At 40.0% G+C, this 18,409-nt stretch overlaps 1 protein-coding gene across 1 annotated transcript in view; it reads left to right on the top strand.

The window, feature by feature from the left end:
- Positions 1-11,529: 11,529 nt before the first annotated feature.
- Positions 11,530-18,409, top strand: part of Heatr6 (HEAT repeat containing 6) — a 32,326-nt gene continuing 25,446 nt past the window's right edge. Inside the window, exons 1-5 of the mRNA XM_047546618.1 lie at positions 11,530-11,780; positions 13,919-14,026; positions 15,759-15,899; positions 16,491-16,606; positions 17,383-17,497. Coding sequence (XP_047402574.1) covers positions 11,562-11,780; positions 13,919-14,026; positions 15,759-15,899; positions 16,491-16,606; positions 17,383-17,497 — 699 coding nt within the window. The 5' untranslated portion in view covers positions 11,530-11,561. The remainder of the gene's footprint in view (positions 11,781-13,918; positions 14,027-15,758; positions 15,900-16,490; positions 16,607-17,382; positions 17,498-18,409) is intronic.

The following is an 18,409-nucleotide window of genomic DNA, read 5'->3' as shown; positions in this document are numbered from 1 at the left end:
AAATTAAAATTTTTTTTTTAATTATTTTGTAAGAATCTGAACCTAGCCTGACAATAATATATACTAGTTAAAAGCACTGAGTTTGGAGTGTGCCCTTGGTTCTACCATTTAATTATTATTTTGGGCATGTTACTAAACCTCTCTGTGGCTTAGTTTCCTCATCTGTAAAATGTCAATAATGATATTGATGTCTATCTGTACTGGAAACCATTTGGAATATTCTAATTACAGAGGCTTCCTGAATGCTCCCCGCCCCCACCTACTCCCAAAAATATACATGGGGCTCTCAGCAACTTTGTATGAACAGTTGGGGCAATGCCTGACTCAAACTGGGCCAATCAAATTCTCTCCTTCAGCATTCTGGTGATCACTTTCCTCCCACCACATGACTTGAAAAACAGAAAGAAGTTCAGCAGAGAGTGAAAGATGAAGTAGATATGAAAGTAAAGCAGAGAGATCCCCCTTCATACTAAATTCTCCCTTTTGGCAACTGGAGTCTTAACTGGCAAACCACTTCACTGTCTTGGTGGGAGTGAAAAACACAAGAACATCTGTAAAGAGTTTGACCTGGAATAAAATGAGTGCACAGAAAATAGCATTAATGGATTGTTACTCCCTTGGCTCACTTCTGGGCTGGGCTTTCTATTCAGACATGGGTCGTGTTAAGCTTGTTAGTTTATACAAGAGAAAAAAAATTCTAGAGGCACTATAGACTAAGAAATGTCTTTAAATTTAACTACAGTTAAATGTTGACTTCACCGGCAGCATAAAATAACTGCACTACAGTTAAATTCAGGTAGGAAAATCATGCATCAACAACTGGGAAATCCTTTGGGGCTTGCTGATTTTTTCTAGAGAGGTGGAGAGCCCAGTCATTTGTGTAAAATGCAAATGGGATTACTCTTGGTAATCTTTGGGGAGCCAGGTGGGTGACATTTGGTTTGCACTTCAAATTGGTGTGTAGGAACAAAACAGTCAGTCTTTTATACCAGCAAGGTTTCTGGAGAATGTGTGTTTACCTCTTTCTCCTTCCTCTAGAATAGAAGCTCCATAAGAGCAAGTACCATGCCCGTCTTGCTCCCATCACATCCCCAGCAATTAGCACAGGTTGTGGCACACAGTAGGACATCAAGAGTATTTTTTAAAAACTCAGGGCTGGGGTTATAGCTCAGTGGTAGAGCACTTGCCTAGCATGTGTGAGGCACTGGGTTTGATCCTCAGCACTATATAAAAATAAATAAATAAAATAAAGGCATTGTGTCCATCTACAACTAAAAATTTTTTTAAAAAATGAATGCAGTTCTTCACTCACTGACATTAATTACTTGCCTACAATCACACATCCCACAAGTGACCACAGGGAGGGATTCAAATAGAAGCATGTTCAGCTCCAAAGTTGTCCTTCCTGCCAGTTGTGTCTTTATGAAATTTCCACTCTGGCAACTTACGGTACCTACACAGATCCATCATCTCTCCTGCTCCAAAAATATGCCCCGACTCTGTCTACTCAACTATTTAACCAAAATCCCCCTTCATTTCTTTCTTTCTCTCTCTCTCTTTCCAACATGTGTCCTTTTATTAATTACAAAGAATAATAAATGCCCATCACTGAGCACTAAAGACAAAAGATAATTGAGACCCCATTCAGTCATCAAGATTCTCATGGGAGGGAAATGTAAAATAATAATAACAGTAATTAAGTATAATATAGCATAATAAGCACTATGACAGATTCCAAGAGAAAGTTACTTTCCCAGGTGTTGGAGTTAAGAAAAGTTTCAGAGATTACATTGGGGCTGAACCTTGATAGAAAAAGAAGAATTTGGACATGCAGAGAAGGAAAGGGAAAAGGAAATCCAAATTCAAGGAACAGTCTCAGTTGGATTAATAAAATGTGATGTTTCAGGCAAGGTGCAGCAACCAGAGCAGCCCAGAGTTCCTGGACAGTGGGGAGTGGGTGAGGAGCAAGAGGGGAGGCAAGGAGGCAGGCTGGGAGCCATTGCCAAGACTCTGAAGGTCCCCCTGGGCTCTGAGCAACCCACAGAGTCAAATAAGCACATGCCTAAGACACCCAAATTGAAATCAGATGGAGACACCTAAAAAAAGTGAGCTTAATTCAACATAACTTTGATGACTGTGCCATTTCAAAGGAATATTTTTATTTCAGCCTTTAACATTTTAAAAATTTTAAAATATCATAACTTTCTCAGCATTTAGGGTCTCTAAAGGTATTTATCAGGCTTTAGCCCTGTTAGAGGAATTAAGTACTAATCAACCTCAGTTTTGAGCTAGGCAGAATTGAGTAAAGGCAGTTTGCAAACTGCTTTATGCATGGTCTATAACTGTACCTCTTAAGTCTCTCAGAAGTACTAGCAATTTTGGTCAATTGTTTACCCAAAGGACCATCAGCTGGCAGCATTTCAGGAACTGTGACAAATGAACTGTAAGAGGGAGGGTCTCTTCCTGTAGCTCCAGAATTAGGAAGTAGGGCTCCCAGTGAAACATCAAATACCCTACTTTCTAAAGTGAAGTCAACCCTCTCCCCCAGGGAGGCTGCAAACTGACCCTGCTACCTCTAACCAGCCCAGACATCTTCTTTATCTCACATTAATATATCTAGTGGGACACAGTTCATGGCCAAAGTTGTACATGCCCTCCCCACTAGAATCACTGGGGAAGGAAGAGGGTATTTTAGAAAGCCACTCATCTAGATTATAAGTGCCTGCAAGAAGGAGGAAATGAAATCTCACGCCTGAGCTGGTTAGTTACTACATCCCCACCCTCCACTCCCACCCTAGTGCTGCAGAATGAGAGGCACCATAGGAGAGTTTAACATGTATATTGGGAGTTTGGGTTCTCAGACATGAAGCTGAACAAGGCAAAGTGGAACTCCATCTCAAGAAAATTACATATATCATTCAGGCAAAGACCATTGCACCTGCCATGTACCCAGCAGAGATGAAGAGATGAAGGCAGAGGGAGAATACAGTAGCCTGCTGTGTCACCAGTAAGGATAGGGAAGCACCCTGCTAGTCTCCCTGCTCTCAATTATAGAGGTGACAGTTGGCAGCAGGGAGAGGAGACGTGCAAGAGCAGACTGCGCTCTTGCTACATGGCACCCAGCTCCTAGATTGGAATTTCCCTGGACATAGTCCACACACGTAGCACATACTTGACACAGAGTAGACATTTAATACTTGTGTTGAAGATGAAAAATTGAATGAAAGCACATAATGAAGGTTAGTGCCCATCTCCCCTCCCCACCCCACCCACCCCACCCCAGCTTTCCCGGTTTAGGAGTCTTATTTGTTGGTTAGAGGAGGGTGTTCCCTTGGCACAGAACCTTGCTTAAGTAACATGGTATTTCCTGGGGCAGATATGGTGCAGTGTCCCACAGTGCCAGTATCTATCTGGGTGGGGTTTAGGCTTCTACTCTCCATAGGCCCACCCCTGACCTTGCATGCCAGCTCAGTGAGTGGGAGAATATAAATTTCAGCTACTCTGAGCCCTGCCACATGCGTACCTAAGACTTTCAACAGCAACATGAAGTTGGGAGGCTTCCTTCTGCTTGTGGCACTCATCTTCCTCAGCCTAGAGGTACAGGAGCTTCAGGCTGCAGTGAGACCACTGCAACTTTTGGGTGAGTCCAGCTAGAAGGCAGCCCTATTCTCCTTCAAATGAAAACTCCAGAAGGTAGGATGTCAGGTACCAGCGTGTGCAAGAGGAAGGGGGTAAGGAGGAGTAAAGGAAAGATCCTCCTTAAGGAGTCACTGAAAGGACCCACGTGTGCCTTGATGGCCACCACTCAGCTCCCTGGTGCAGGAGCTCTCTCCTGCCTCCACTTTCTCTACCTCCTTTCCCTAGTTCATCCCAGATCTGGACTCTCCACTCTTTTTCTGCCCCCTCATCAGCCACCCTCCACCTCCCAGCATCTCCCTCTCCACTAACTTCTTTCTTGAATTGTCTGGAGGAAATATTTTCTTCATCATGTTAAACATGAACTATCACAACTTTTCCTTTTACCATTTTCAAAGAAGCATTCTTAATTCTCTGCACTTACTTGGTAACTTGGTCCTTAACACCTTGAAGCCTCAATTCATGCCCCATTATTCTCCCAAAGCTTCTTTCCCTGGTCCCCTTGAAGAATCCCCTGACTCCTCAGTTGCAAAGTCTTCAACCTCCACAGCATCTCATGCTGTTTGCCCTCCTTCAGTCCTCACTTCCTTCTCTTCTGGAGTACCTTTCACCGTATCTTCTTCTCCCTAAATATCAGAGGATTTAATTTACTCCTCTCTCTTCTTTGCTCTTCTCCTCCCACCCCACCCCATTTTGGTCCACTCTTTGAAACTGTTTCTTCACCTGTTCCTTCACCTCCTACTGCCCCACTGTTTCAGCCTGATTGTTCCATTCTTGGGTCATCTCAACAGCTACCTACCCCCTCTCCTGACCCTCTCTCTCTTCCTTTTGAAGTTTGCTCGCTTATTAAATCCTGCTCCAACTTGTGCTCTGACACCAGAATGAGCCTCACAAATGAACAGCTATCACCTCCCTCTCTGGGCCAATCAAATGAAATCCCAAGTCCATAGGTCCTGGACGTCTGCCCGCCCTTATTGTGTCCCATGCTTGCTTTTCCTGCTTAGCTTCCAACTACTCCCTAATACTTACCCAGACTTCCATTTGTCATTCCTCTTGGATTCCTCTTATTTCAGGATCAGGGGTGAGACCCATGAGGTGCCTAGGGTGCAAGATTTAAAGCTGCACTTGTCGTGGGGTTGCGCAAACTCCTCATGTTTTGGACTATACACACCTCACTGACCTCCCCCTCGCCCCAGCCCTGTTGCATTTTCCCCTTGTGAATTTTTGCTAGTAATTCTTTATCACAACACTCCATCTGCCTCCTCCCACTAATTCTGCTTTCTAAATATCCCTGCACCTCTACACTCACCTTTTAAGATTACTCTAATTGGAAGTAATGTCTTTATTTCCTCTGAGCCTCCTGAGTCTTCTGGATCTACCTCTCTCTGGACACTTGTGAAATACTGCTTTGGTTTTTATACAAACATTTATTTTTTTAAAAAATTGTAGATGGACACACTACCTTTGTTTTATTTATTTATTTATTTATTTATTTATTCATTTTTACATGGTGCTGAGGATCCAACCCAGTGCCTTACATGTGCCAGGCAAGCACTCGACCACTGAGCCACAGCCCCAGCCCCGTTGCTTTGTTTTTAGTACTTTGAATATAAGTTTTATCTCAACTGTTAGCCTCTGAGCTGCTTGTCTTACATCTTTGTATTTCCTGAATAACTTCCTCTATGCTTCTTTATATAGTAAGAAATTAACAGATGAGTACTTACTGAGTGACCGAACTGCCATCAGTGGGGACAAGGGCTCTTTGACCTTCACACATCCAATCAACAGCTACTGGAAACTTGGAGGGATGACACTGATTTTCTCTGAAGCCTGTAAAGTACATTGTAAGCATCCCAGCAGGACCCTTCTTACACCCCTGAGACACTGCTGGTCAATCATGGCACTCTTTTCTCTCTGAGCATGGATACGGCATCAGAGCCTGCTCAACACAGCACCAGAGAGCCATCTCCATTGATTGGAGTTCACAATGGAGAATGATTTTTATTTCTCCTGGGTGATCTAAGGACCCTGTTTTACAGAGGTGGAAACAAAGGCCTAGAGAGGTACAGAGATAGAATCAGGTAGAGCAATTCCTGAAAACAGCTGAGTAGCCAATCTAGGCACAGCATACATTCATCTAGGGCACTGCATGGTACTTTGTTAGAAGTCCCTGTGGAGTCTTAACCATCTCTTTGGTCCTACTTCATTGGTTCCAAAGACCAATCTTGAGACTCTGGGGACTTGGGGAGCCTTCACTCAGGTCAAGAGTGTCTCTTTGAAACTTGGAGATGTTCTCTTCATGTCAGGTCAGTTTCACCACGTGGGACAGCAGAAGGAGCTTGGGCCTAGGGGCCAGGCAGTTATGGGGTGAATCCCACTTCTGTACCTACTAGTAGGCAAGTCATATCTGTGAACCCCAGCTGCAAAACCTATAAAATGGGACTAGTAAGACTCACCACAAGGGTGACTGCAAGGGACCCTTGAAGACAGTCAGTAAATGTGAATCTCCCCTTCCCTGCATGTGGGGAAGTAAGGACATTCAGGGGCCTCTTTGCACTTCCCCTCCACAAACACACACTCTATCCCCATCTCTAAGGTAGGCTTTAGTTTGCGGAGTTTATTTAATTGAAATATACAACATGTTAATGAGTATTAGTCTACCAGTAATCATTTACATGTGCTGACCTGAAAGAAAGAAGTGGAACTTCCTCCTTAATCCAAGGGTGTCATCCCCAGTGCTTGAGGATCACAGTGCTCAGGCACAGTGGGTTTCAGCTGGTCTGTTCTCACTTAGGGTCCTGTGCTGAGCACTGCAGAGGTGACTGGGACTGTGGACCTGGGGAGCATTGTCGCAGCACTGAGTGTGGACAAACCTGTGCTTCGGACTAAAGACAGGTAAAAACATCCTGCTTCCTCAAACCTTGTCCTGCCCAGGCAGGTTGTACACATGGTTCCCACGGGACTTTCCAAAACCAGGTGAGACAGAAGTCTACCTGTCTCCTGGTAGCCTCTCCCTCTTCACCCCCAATAAAAGGTGCATCCCATCACAGAATAGTGATTTCCAAACTTTTAAAATAATTTCCTTACCCAGTATATCCTGGGGGAAAAAAAATCAGGCTATATTTTTAGCAAAAAAAAAAAAAAACAAAAGAAGAAGAAGAAGATAAAAATCACCCATAACCCCCCATCCCCCAAAAATGTCTGCTTAACGTGGTGGTGCATATTTTAAACACAAATATATAATATGCATTTTAAAATGAGACTCTTGTTCCTATTTCAATTTCTCAACTATTTGACTTAAAAATTACTAGTGAAAAATTTTAGTATTAATACTAAGTCCTCCATCCCATCACCTCTACTGGTGTTACAGCCCCTCATATGTGCTCATGTACTCAATAACCTCCATTAATACACACTTAACATAGTTCCTATTTTTATATTATTAATATGACTAGAATGAATACTAAATTAAACAGGTCCTTATGAATTCCCTTGGGATAAATTCTAAGAAGTATAGTTATTGACCAAAGAGTCTATTTATTAAAAGCCTTTGATACATATTGCCATGTTGACCTACAAGGATCCCTTTCCTATAAAAAATATTTCAGGGGACACACATGATAGTTTCTTTATTTTCAGTAGCTATTAATTGAAGTGAGCATAGTAAAAAGCCACCCTGATTCAGTTTTCATTATAAATTAAGTTGTATTTAACACAACAGAATCAGTACACACTTTCAAAACAAACCATTTATGTTCAAAACATAGTATTTGTCCAATCCACCTGCAATCCTTGGAATGCTTAGGATCCTGCTGACTGCTTGCAGCTGCTATGGATTTCCAAAATTGTATTTTGCAGATCCAGGTCCCAAAAAGAGTAGGTCTCACATATACATTTTTTGTCCATTTTTCAAAGAATGATCATAAAGGCCATCTTCTCTAATAACTGCTCATCTTTTCCTGTAGTTTCTGCCTGCGAAGATGGGACTGTTTGGGGCTTCTTGAACAGGAAGAGAGATGAAAATGGGGACCTGTGGATGGAGACTGCAAGTAGTATGGGGAGGGAAGAGGGAGTGTTTGTTTCAATAAACCATCACTGCAAAAGCATCCATGCTACGTGAGTTATTTGGTCAGAGGTGACAGTGAAGATGAGGAAGGTGAGGAGGAAGATACATGACATTTGTTGAACATTTTTTATGCAACAAGGGATATGCTAAATTCTCCATAAGCGTTATCTATGTTATTTTTACAACAATCTTTTGACTATGCTTATCATGACCATTTCATATGTAAGAAATGAGTTTGGGTGAATTAAGTAATTTTCCCAAAGTCATACACAAGATAGGTGTCAGGGCCTACACTTTAATCCCATGTCAAACTCCAAGGGATGGGCATTACAACACAGTATACAGGACCATCCACTCTGAATTTCAAACCAAAGCACACCTCACAGTTGTGGGGCCTTCAGCAAGTACCCTGACATTTTTGTGCTTCAGTTTCCTCATTTGTATAATAGTACAGACATCATAGACCTACAAAGATAAGACTGTAGTTCTTGTAGAGTGCTTGGCATAGTGCCTGACAGAGTGGTCCCAACAGTTAGTTCACTGTATCCATGGGTTCCAAATCCATAGATTCAACCAGCTGCAGGCTGAAAATAGGTGGAACAAAAACAGTTGTATCTGCAATGAACACGTGCAGACTTTTATTCTCTTGTCATTACTCTAAACAATCCAGTATAACAACTATTTAAATGGCATTTGTATTGTAATAGATATTATAAGTAATCTAGAAATGACTTAGACTACTCAGCAAGATGTATGCAGGTGATATGCAAATACTGTGCATTTTATATAAGAGACTTGAACATTCTCAGATTTTTATATCCTTGGGGGGTCCTAGAACCAATCCATCATGAACTCCAAGAGATTACTATATTCAATAAATGTTTACTACTACTACTACTACTACTACTACTACTACTACTACTGTTAATACCAAGTAGATGGGCTGTTGACCCTTTATTTCATAAGACTCCAGAACAGAACCCAAGGCCAATCCTCTTCCTAGTCTCTACTAGCTCAATTTTTAATCTGGATACTGAAGGTCGGTCCCTCATTTCGTTTTTTTTTTTTTTTTCCCTATTACGAAATATGGGAGGTAAAAATATCTAATAATTTCTGGTCTGTATTCTTCATAATCACAGACTTAAGACTCAGCTGGCCTAGGTTAAAGTCTGATTTTGATCAATACTGTTTATGTGGACCTTGACAAACTATTTAAGCTCCCTAGCATCATTTTCTTCACTGTAAAGAGGGAAAATAATAATATATACCTCATTTTGGATGCTAAAATTTATAACTTTACAGTTTACAAAGCATTTTCACAAAAAGTGCCATTTGATTCTCATATCACTCAAGAGGATGGAAAAGAGAGGGCCCAGGATAAACAATGAGTGAATTTACTCATTTTATCAACAAGTATAGGTGTATGCCTACCACATCCATCGACTTGCTAGCACTGAGGATCCAAGGATCCAAGGATCAAGTGCCCTCATGAAACTCACATTCTAGAGGAGGAAACAGATAACATACAAGTAAACAAACAAACAAAAAAGATAACTACAGATTATCATAAATGTTCTCAAAAAATAAAGATGACAACTAGAGTGGAGGTATGCAAGCTGTCTTTAGGTAGTACAATTCAAACCCTAGAAAAGTAATAAAAATGAAGTCTGAAAAAGGTTACAAATGTGAAAGAAATGAAATTCCAGAATAAGGTTCCAGGTCAGTCAATGAAGAATTTGAAAGGAAAATGGCTATAAACTTGCCTAACACTCCTTAAAGCCCCTCAATAACTCTAAGACTATTTAAATGTTACGAATGAGGAGTATCAAAGATGTGTGGGAATTTTCTTGGGAGAGACTGTGAGTTTTCATAGTCTCAGGGTTGGAGGTGGGTGTTGGGGTGCTACTGTCTAAACTCAAGTCAATGAAATGGGCTTTCAAAAGTCTCTCTGGGAGCTTGATAAATTTTTCTTTCAGTTGGTGATCACCAGAAATAAGAATATTTCTTTCTATCCACAAGGATATAATCTATCATAACTCAACAGATTGACATTGATATACTTTACAATACCTGGGTCATTCAGTGTTAAATAACACTATATATGAGTAAACTATGTTGTAGCCTACTATGAAGCCCTCTAAACCCAGGCTTTTCCCACAGTCTCTTCACACTCATCCAGTATGGTAATGACTATGCCTTACATCTTTCTATCCTAGTGTGTTGAACATCTCTTAAGCACTGCTTCAAATACCTTTGGTCTTAAACTCTTGGAATCACAGTTACAGCAATGGTTTACCTCAGTCAACTACTAGCTTAGCACAAATATAAGTTGTCAGAACCTTGCCTCAGACATATACCCTGTATCCCAAACCACCTCAGTTTTGCCTCAGAGCTGCTTTAACTATGCAATAGGAGACTCCTCTAGGAACCATTGCACATTGATGCATGTTAACCACAGAGCTAATGCCTGACCAGGTGATAATTGACAATAGAAGTTAAAAGCTGGCAGATATATGCATCTGTCCTCCATTCCTCAGGAGGGGGTTCTGAGAACATTCCATAAGATTTCTCAGAAACTCCAAAGGGTTGAGCAATCATCTCTTGCAATGCCTAACTCAAGAGCATATGTTTGTATTGATTCTCCTTCCTTCCCTGTTTATTCCTGAATAGATCACTCACATATCAATCTTGTCTGAGGCTCTACTTTGAGGGAGTCCCAATTAAAACAGCTAGTGACTAGGTTTCAGCTTTTGATCTTCTCTGAGCAAATGCTTAAATAGTATCATAAATACACGTGCATACATGCACATATCTAACACTTATACACACATATTCCAAGAATTAACAATAATATACAAGTATAATGGAATATAAATCCAAACAAAAATAAATAAACAAACATTTTCCCCAAAGAAACCCAAAGTCTTCAAAGGACTAGCTCTGCTAAAGCACATTCACAATTTTCAATGATGAGCAGTGTTTCATTCTCAGGATAAAACATGTATATTCAGATGATTTCAAGATTTTTCCAGGAGCCAGAGGTGAGGATTTGCTTTATAATTGTAGTCCTAAAGATGGTTTTTCCAGTCTGCCCAAATGTGAATGTTCAGCCCTCACCTCCTGGGTAACTGAAAATTGATCACAATTGTTTAAATGGCTGCTTTATTTTCCAGCTTCTTGCCTTCAACCTTTCAGAAAATCCTGGGGTCTTCAATCCCAACCAGGTCACCCTGAGGCAGGTTATATTTTACATAGTTCAATTTAAACTTCAAAATTACTTTCCTAGTGGTGAGAGGTGGCTCATGATCCACAAGAGTACTCATTGTCAGAAGGGGAGAAAAGGGACAGAGGCAGTCAGCTGTCACCAAAGTACTGGGAAGCTACCCTATATTTTATTGGCCAGATTTTAATCAGATAGATAGAGCCAATTGCAAAGAATACTGGGTTATGTAACCTTTATTCCGGGTGGTTTTGTGTTTGGGGGACAATCAGGGGCTCTAATACGATGTAAGAGGAGGATAAGGACATCCGAGAACCAGCAGTTTCCACCATTGCCATTCACAGCAACTCCAGTCCTAATCTGAAACTCTAGTACTAAACAGTAAGGAAACCCTGCCCAAGAACAAACTTTCTGAGAGGCCAAATTGAAACCCCACTTTTCAGTATGTGCCCAGAAGAGGTGGGCAGGGAAATATTTCTAAGCTAATTTCAAGCAGCATTTGCAGGGTACCAGACTTAAGGGTACGGTAGTCATGGAAACCCTCCTTTGCCGGTCTGGTCCGTATTAGGTATTTCCGGAACTAGAACGCAGAACCCGGGAATGCCCCGGAAGTATTTCCCCGCACCTTATGAAGGGAAGATGGCGGCGGTGCAAGTTGCCGGCTCCCTTTCGGGCGGGCAGCCACGGGAGGCGCCACGGGAGCCGCCCCCTGAGCAGGACAATGGGTTCCGCCGCTTGTCAGCCAGGCTCCGCGCCCTGCGCCCGGATGACAGCAGCTCCGCACGCACGGAGATCCACCTGCTCTTTGACCAGCTCATCTCCGAGAACTACAGCGAGGGCGGTGGCGTGGCCGCAGAGGTAGGCGCCTCGCGGGTGGGAGGCTGGGAGCGGCGCTGCTGCCCTGGCCCCACCCTTCGCCGAACCCGGCTGGTAGCTCCAGCCTGCCTCTCCTGGCTGTTCCCTACCCGTGCCCCGGATGACTTAATTCCAGCTGGTTTGCTCCCTCCGATCCTGGCGTATTCTCTGCCCTCTTCCATCTCAACGATTCTGCAGTGGTTGGCAAACTCGCATCTTTCGAAACCCAGTTTGATGATTTCTGCTGTTAACACTTCGCATCTGGTACCATCTTTCTTTCCTCACACTCCACTCCCATTCTGTGCATCCCAAACGCTTTTGTCGATTAAATTCGTAACTACAGTTTATTGAATGTATACTTTCCCACGAACCGTTCCAGGAATCTTAGAATGTGCATAATTACTAGGTCAGGTCATTTTTGCCGATTGAAACATCGAAGTTCACAAAGATCCATTTTCACGTTGTTGGCAAACAACAGCTAGAAGTGGAGCCTAGATCTGTAACAAAGTCCCTCTATTTTCCGTTCTTCCTCCACCCCCTCTTTAGGAGTTCTTTTCACTGTTTGAGAAATCTTATTCATACACATCAGGCCTTGAATACCACTTAATTTCCTGAACATTTGAACCACAACCTTCTCATGCTTACAGGCAACTCAAACTTGATAGTTTCTAAAAATGATTGTTTTCTCCATACACTTCCATCCCCAGTCCTTCCCTATTCCATCCTATCGTCAAGAATAGATATGCACAGTCCACCAGATCATGCAAAGCACAAACCCTGGTTCTTTTCCCTTTCCTTTGACTTGGAGACTATTCAATCCATATTCTTCAGAATCTCTTTCAAACATGTTTCTCAGTTCATACCTTCCTTTGTTCCCATTGCTAGTGCCTTAGGCAAGATGACTCTTGCCTGGACTATTGCACTAACTGAATCCTCTAACTGAATTCCTTCCTCCAGCCCAACCTTTTTGCTGTGCTGCCACAATGATTTTTTCTTTGGTTTAAAAAAAAAAAAAACTCTGCCTATAAAAGTGAAAGTCTGATTTGGGAAGCTCTACTATACATTTTGGTAAATGGTTGAAGCAAATTACAAAACAATTCATACAGTCAATATGGAGTTCAAGAAAGGAAGGAAATTTAAAAATATGTGTATGTTTATATGTGCAGGAAAAAATCCAGAAGAGTTCATAGCAAAATAATAGTGTGCTTCACCAGGGAGCACAATGGGATTAAGAAGAAATCAGGAAAACTTGATTTATTTTTATACTTTGCAAAAATAGGTGCTTTTCCAGTTTTCTCTCCTGTCACTCCTCCTTCTGTGTCTTGTCTGCATTTCAAAGGTACTGTTCTTACTGCAGGTGTTTCTCATCTCCCAAGTCTTTGTACAGTATTTTTTTTTCTTGAAGTGTTTTTTTTTTTTGGATAACTGATCTGTTTAGAAAAATTCTATTCATTCTTCGGTTCATTCCAGATTCTATTTAACAGTCCACAAGGCTTGTTAAATAGATGGGAAAATCACTGTTTCCCCATGAAGTTTGTACTTAATTCTTTCAGCTCTTAATTTAATTATTTCTGTGTATTTCTGTCTCCCTCACTAGATTGTGAGCTCTTTGAGGTTCAGGAAAATGTTTGCTTCACCTTTGGAGCCCAAGGATCTAGCCTACTACCTGGCACATAGTAGGTGCTCAGAGCCTTTTTATTCAGTAAACATCAATGAATGAATGATGTGTTTTGCAGATAGGTTCTTTTCTTATAATTCCCCAATTTTACATAAAATCCATCTGTCATTTCCAATTTTCCTAATGACATTGAAATCTAGTTGGTTTACATTTTTTGGTATTTTTAATTTCTTTTTGTGCTTTTATATGCTGGAAGCCTTTCTTTGGTTATTTAATTCTATTATCTGTACATGGCAGAAACTCTGGAGTCTTTAGTTTGACAAAAACCATATTTATACTTTTCCTTTTTTAGCATATTCTGTTTTTGTGCTGTTATTTCATCTTTGCCTCACATTTCATACAGATGTCATCTTTCTTCAGTATGAACATTCACTTTAATTCTTACATTTTCCTGTGTTTGGGGGTGGGGGTGGCTTTCAAATTGGAAATATTACCTTTGTGTGTTGTTGTTGTTTTTTTGTAGGATGTCAGTGCTCTTCTTGTCCAAGCTTGCCGACTGGTACCTCTTAATCAGAATCATCTTGTCAGCAAAGTGTCTCAGCTGATCCACCATTTACTAAACAGATTACAGGTAATCATGTATGTAACTTTAGGATTCAGATCATGAACTTTGGGAATAAGCAAATGCCTTTGAAATACTACATCCATAGTAGGTCTGATAAGCTAATCTTTTGAGATACTAGGAAAAGCAAATACCTCAGTATGATACTAAAGCAAGCCGGGCATGGTGGTGCGTATCTGTAACTCCCTGCAACTCGGGAGGCTGAGGCAGGAGGATCACCAGTTTGATGCCAGCTACTTAGGGAGATCCTCAGCAATTTAGTGATACCATGTCTTAAAATAAAATGTAAAAATGACAAACAAATATAACTCTGACCAGAAAAACACAATTCTGCACAATTCTAGAAGTTTGTCTATTAGAAGTATATTAGAAGTATTCCTATTGATTCAATAACCAATGTGTCATTCAGGCCTCTTAGGCTTAGATTTTTTTTTTTCATGGCACGTACAGTTGACCAAGATACATCTCAGGATTGAAATGATCCCAGAATTCTTTCCTACCAGTATTTTTTCCCCTTTCCTCAACTATCATTTTTGTGATTCACTTTTCATGTACATAAAACCTAAGAAGTAGCTTAGGAGAGCGGGTACACCAGGATAAAAAGACCCCAGTTATTAATATCAAGATCTACACTGCAGCTTCATATCTCTAGAACCTTTTCCAACTTACTCGATAAACCCACAATGATTTTTAGGATTAAGATTGTTATACAGGTACATGAATGTATTTAAGAGTGCAAAGTGTTATCAATTAGCATATGTCTACTAGGATGCTTTGGGTTCAAAAAACAGAAAAGCCAACCCAAAGTACCAAAACAATAAAAAAGAAGAAACAGTTAATGCCACATTGCAAGTCCCAAGGGAATCAACTTTAGCGTCCCTTAATAATAAGAGGTTTACTGACATTTTTCCATTCTGCAATCCTCAGTTCTGTTCCCTGGGGATCAAGACTGCCTCTGGTTGAGAACCACTAAACTAATTAGGATTTGCTTGTGGGTTTCATGTGGGAGAGATGGGCATTAAAGTAGAATCAGAGCTCTCGCATGAGAGGAGAAGATGGATGCAGATAGGTAGCCAAAAGTGTCTACTACATGAGATAAGGCTGTTTTCAAGTTTAGAATGTTTCAAGCTCATGTGAGGTGGCTTCCAAATGTTTACTCTTCTCAGGTGTATACCTGTGGCACCTACAGCCCATAACCAGCTTTCTGGCATTGATGACAGTTTGTCTCAGATGTCCATAAATTGATCCTTGAATTAGCCTGATCTGTCCCAAAAAGATTATAAACTTAGTATGGACAGAGATGTGCCATCTCTTATTGTATTCCCCATACCATGCTAGCAACTTAGTAGCTATTTAGCAGGTATATTAATTCCCCATATATTGTGTGATTACTATGTATAAGGTAGTTGAGTTGAATTAAGACATTTCAGTGTTTTGAGTCCTGTATGTGAGTATTTACCACTGTCAGTGTCTAGTTAGTTCAAGGAAAAGTTACAAAGACTTTACCAGGTTTTACTTTGAGTGGAGGGACTAAAGGGAAAGAAGTGAATGAGTCCCTGGGACAAGTCGAAGTCCCCTATCCTGACCAAACTTTCAAATATTTAGAGCTAATCCTTTTGACACAAAAAAGATGAATATATCCTCCTTGCACAACTTGATTCAGGTGAGCATAGATAATCTGTAAAAAGATAAAAACATTTTTAAGAAGTTCAATCATCTGTATTTTTTCCTCTCTTGGTAGGTGATTGTTGATGAACAGAACTTGGATTTCCTGATGGGATATACTATTTCAGCTATTCAGCAATGTAGTTCCTGGACACACATGGAAATTCTTCAAGCCCTGGCAGCTCTGGTTTACTGCAATGGCTCAAAATGTCAAAAGGTAGTTTTAGGGGCTGGGGTTGTGGCTCAGTGGTAAAGTACTTGCCTCACATGTAAGAGGCACGGGTTCTATCCCCAGCACTGCGTAAAAATAAATAAATAAAGTAAAGGTATTGTGTCCATCTACAACTAAAAGTAAAAATATATTTTTAAAAGGTAGTTTTAACTGTGTTCTTTTTTTTTTTTTTTTTTAACAGTTAGGCACATAGACTTTGGAGCCAACAGACCTGTGTTCAGGTTTCTATCCTGCCATTAATTGGACGTGTAGCTTTGAGCAATCTGAGCCTTATAAATACTTGGCGCTCTTAACTATTAACCATCATTATTATCATTATCCATCATCTTCACAGCTGTGACTAAAGAGCTTCAGCAACTACCTAGTCATGATTCTTACTGCCATTTTTTGGCATATTTTTTACTACACCCTTCTGAAAGATTTACCTAACACCTAGTCTTTTTTTTTTTTTCTTTTTTTAACAGCTAGTCTTTTGACATTTAACTGCCCTTTAGTTAAAAAAATAAAATTTGTCTACACAGTAATATTTTTCTGGAAGTTTTTCTTAAGCCAACATTGACTGTTATTTTGTTTTAGTACCTTCCAGACTTGCTTGGCAAGACCGGTCTCTTAACAACATTGAGTGACTTGGCTCAGTCTGACCCTGAAGTCAGGAGAGCTGCAGTGCATTGTATGGCAAACTTATGTCTCAGGTATGTGGATCCAGGCAGTTTTCCCAGTAATCAGAAGATAGGACCTCTCTTGAGCCCTTTATAAGTTGTTTCATCTGTCTGAAACAAGAGCCAGCTTAGAAAAAATATCACTTTGCATTTCCCATGCTATTTAATAAGGTCATCTTATATTGTGTGATTTTAATCAAATAAAGTTCATAATGAAGAAAAATATATATGCTAAAAGTGATATATGTGCAATATGCCAATATTTTATTTTCTGTTGGTGTGCACTCTAGTCATATTGTCTTTCAGAAAGGTATATTCATACCAGCTTAAACTCTGATGAGATTTATCTGTCGAGACCAGTTTCTTATCTTTTAAGAAGATGGAACTAGTCTACAATATGCAATAGAAAATTAGCAGCACAAACTTGAACTTGTTTCTGTGTAGCATAGTGGTGTCTGGTGGCTAAGAACACAGGTTCAGTCATGTGATTCTAACTCAACAGGACCTCTTTGCATTATTTCTCTCTTAGAACTGAAAAGCAGAACTAAAAACTTGTCTTTCTCCATACTTTTTCCACTACAATCTTCTGTAACTTTTCCCTATGGAAATCACTCTTTCTTCTTCATATTTATTAGAGCCTGGGTCTGTCCCTCAGTGGTAACTAAATGACCAAAGTGCACAGTTTTTTTTAGTAAGATTGCATTCAGGGGTATATTACAATTCTATTATTTTGTATTATTACTATTATTCTTTTGAAGGCACCATTTCAAAGGAGACAGCCTGAGTTGTTCTCTCTGTTTGTGTTTTAGTGTGCCAGGACAGCCATACTTGGAGGAGCCCTACCAAAATATCTGCTTCCAAGCTTTCTTGACCACTTTACAGTCTTCAAAATCATCAGATATGGATGACATAACATTTTGCATGGTAGGTAGAACTATTGCTGATCTTACAGATGTTGTAGATGTGTTTAAAGCAGAAGTAAAACAGGCTGTTACCAAAGAGTTTAATTTCAGCTGCTCTGTTAGTTTTATCTAGAGATATATACAGGTACATGGAATGTTTGTAAGCCAAAAAGACTGAAACCATACCTTTGAGTTTAAATTTCAAGAAACCTTTTTTATTTGTTTTGTTTTCCTTTGCCATTTTAGGTTTTTAAATAAAGCTCTCCTTATTCTTTTTCCTCTTGAGTATAAAAACAATCTAATTTCAGGCTAGTGCCTCATGTTTAAGGTGAAAGGGAAAAGAGTAGATTTCAATGACATCTATACTATTTCTTCTTAAAAGAATTGTATGCAAATATGGCAATTTATTAACATGTTTTAAATTCAGGTTGACACATTCATACATTAAAGATCCAAGATAGTGAAAGTTCCTTATAGTTTCCTTGCTCATATAATCCCTGGAGATGATCTGCGCTCTTAGATTTTTTTTTCCTATGTATGAATGCGTATATTTATCATTTTAAAATAGAATAATGTTTAATATGCTGTTTTGAAACTTTCTGGTTTTTTAAATCTTAATGTCTCTGGGACATCTTTTTAGTACCTATTAATATACCTCATGCTTTCTAATTTCTGTAGCTAGGAGATCTTGGGAAAATTACTTAACTGCTCAGAGCCCATGTGTTCCTCACTGAAATGGTACTAATGTAACTACATTGTAGGGTTCATGTGAGAAGTATATAAAATATGTTTTTAAAGTGCTTACCTGCAACTGTTGTTGCTGAGTTTCACATTTAGAAAGTTAGCTTCTTACATAATCATTGTGATCATTGTAATTGATAAAAATTGCCTTTTTTTAAAAAATTTTTTTCACTATTTCAAACAAGGCTGTTTC

The sequence above is a fragment of the Sciurus carolinensis genome, chromosome 3 (assembly GCF_902686445.1).
Source record: "Sciurus carolinensis chromosome 3, mSciCar1.2, whole genome shotgun sequence".
Classification (NCBI taxonomy): Eukaryota; Metazoa; Chordata; class Mammalia; order Rodentia; family Sciuridae; genus Sciurus; species Sciurus carolinensis.
Note: the sequence above shows the minus strand (reverse complement) of the source record. Positions and strands in the feature narration are given on the sequence as shown.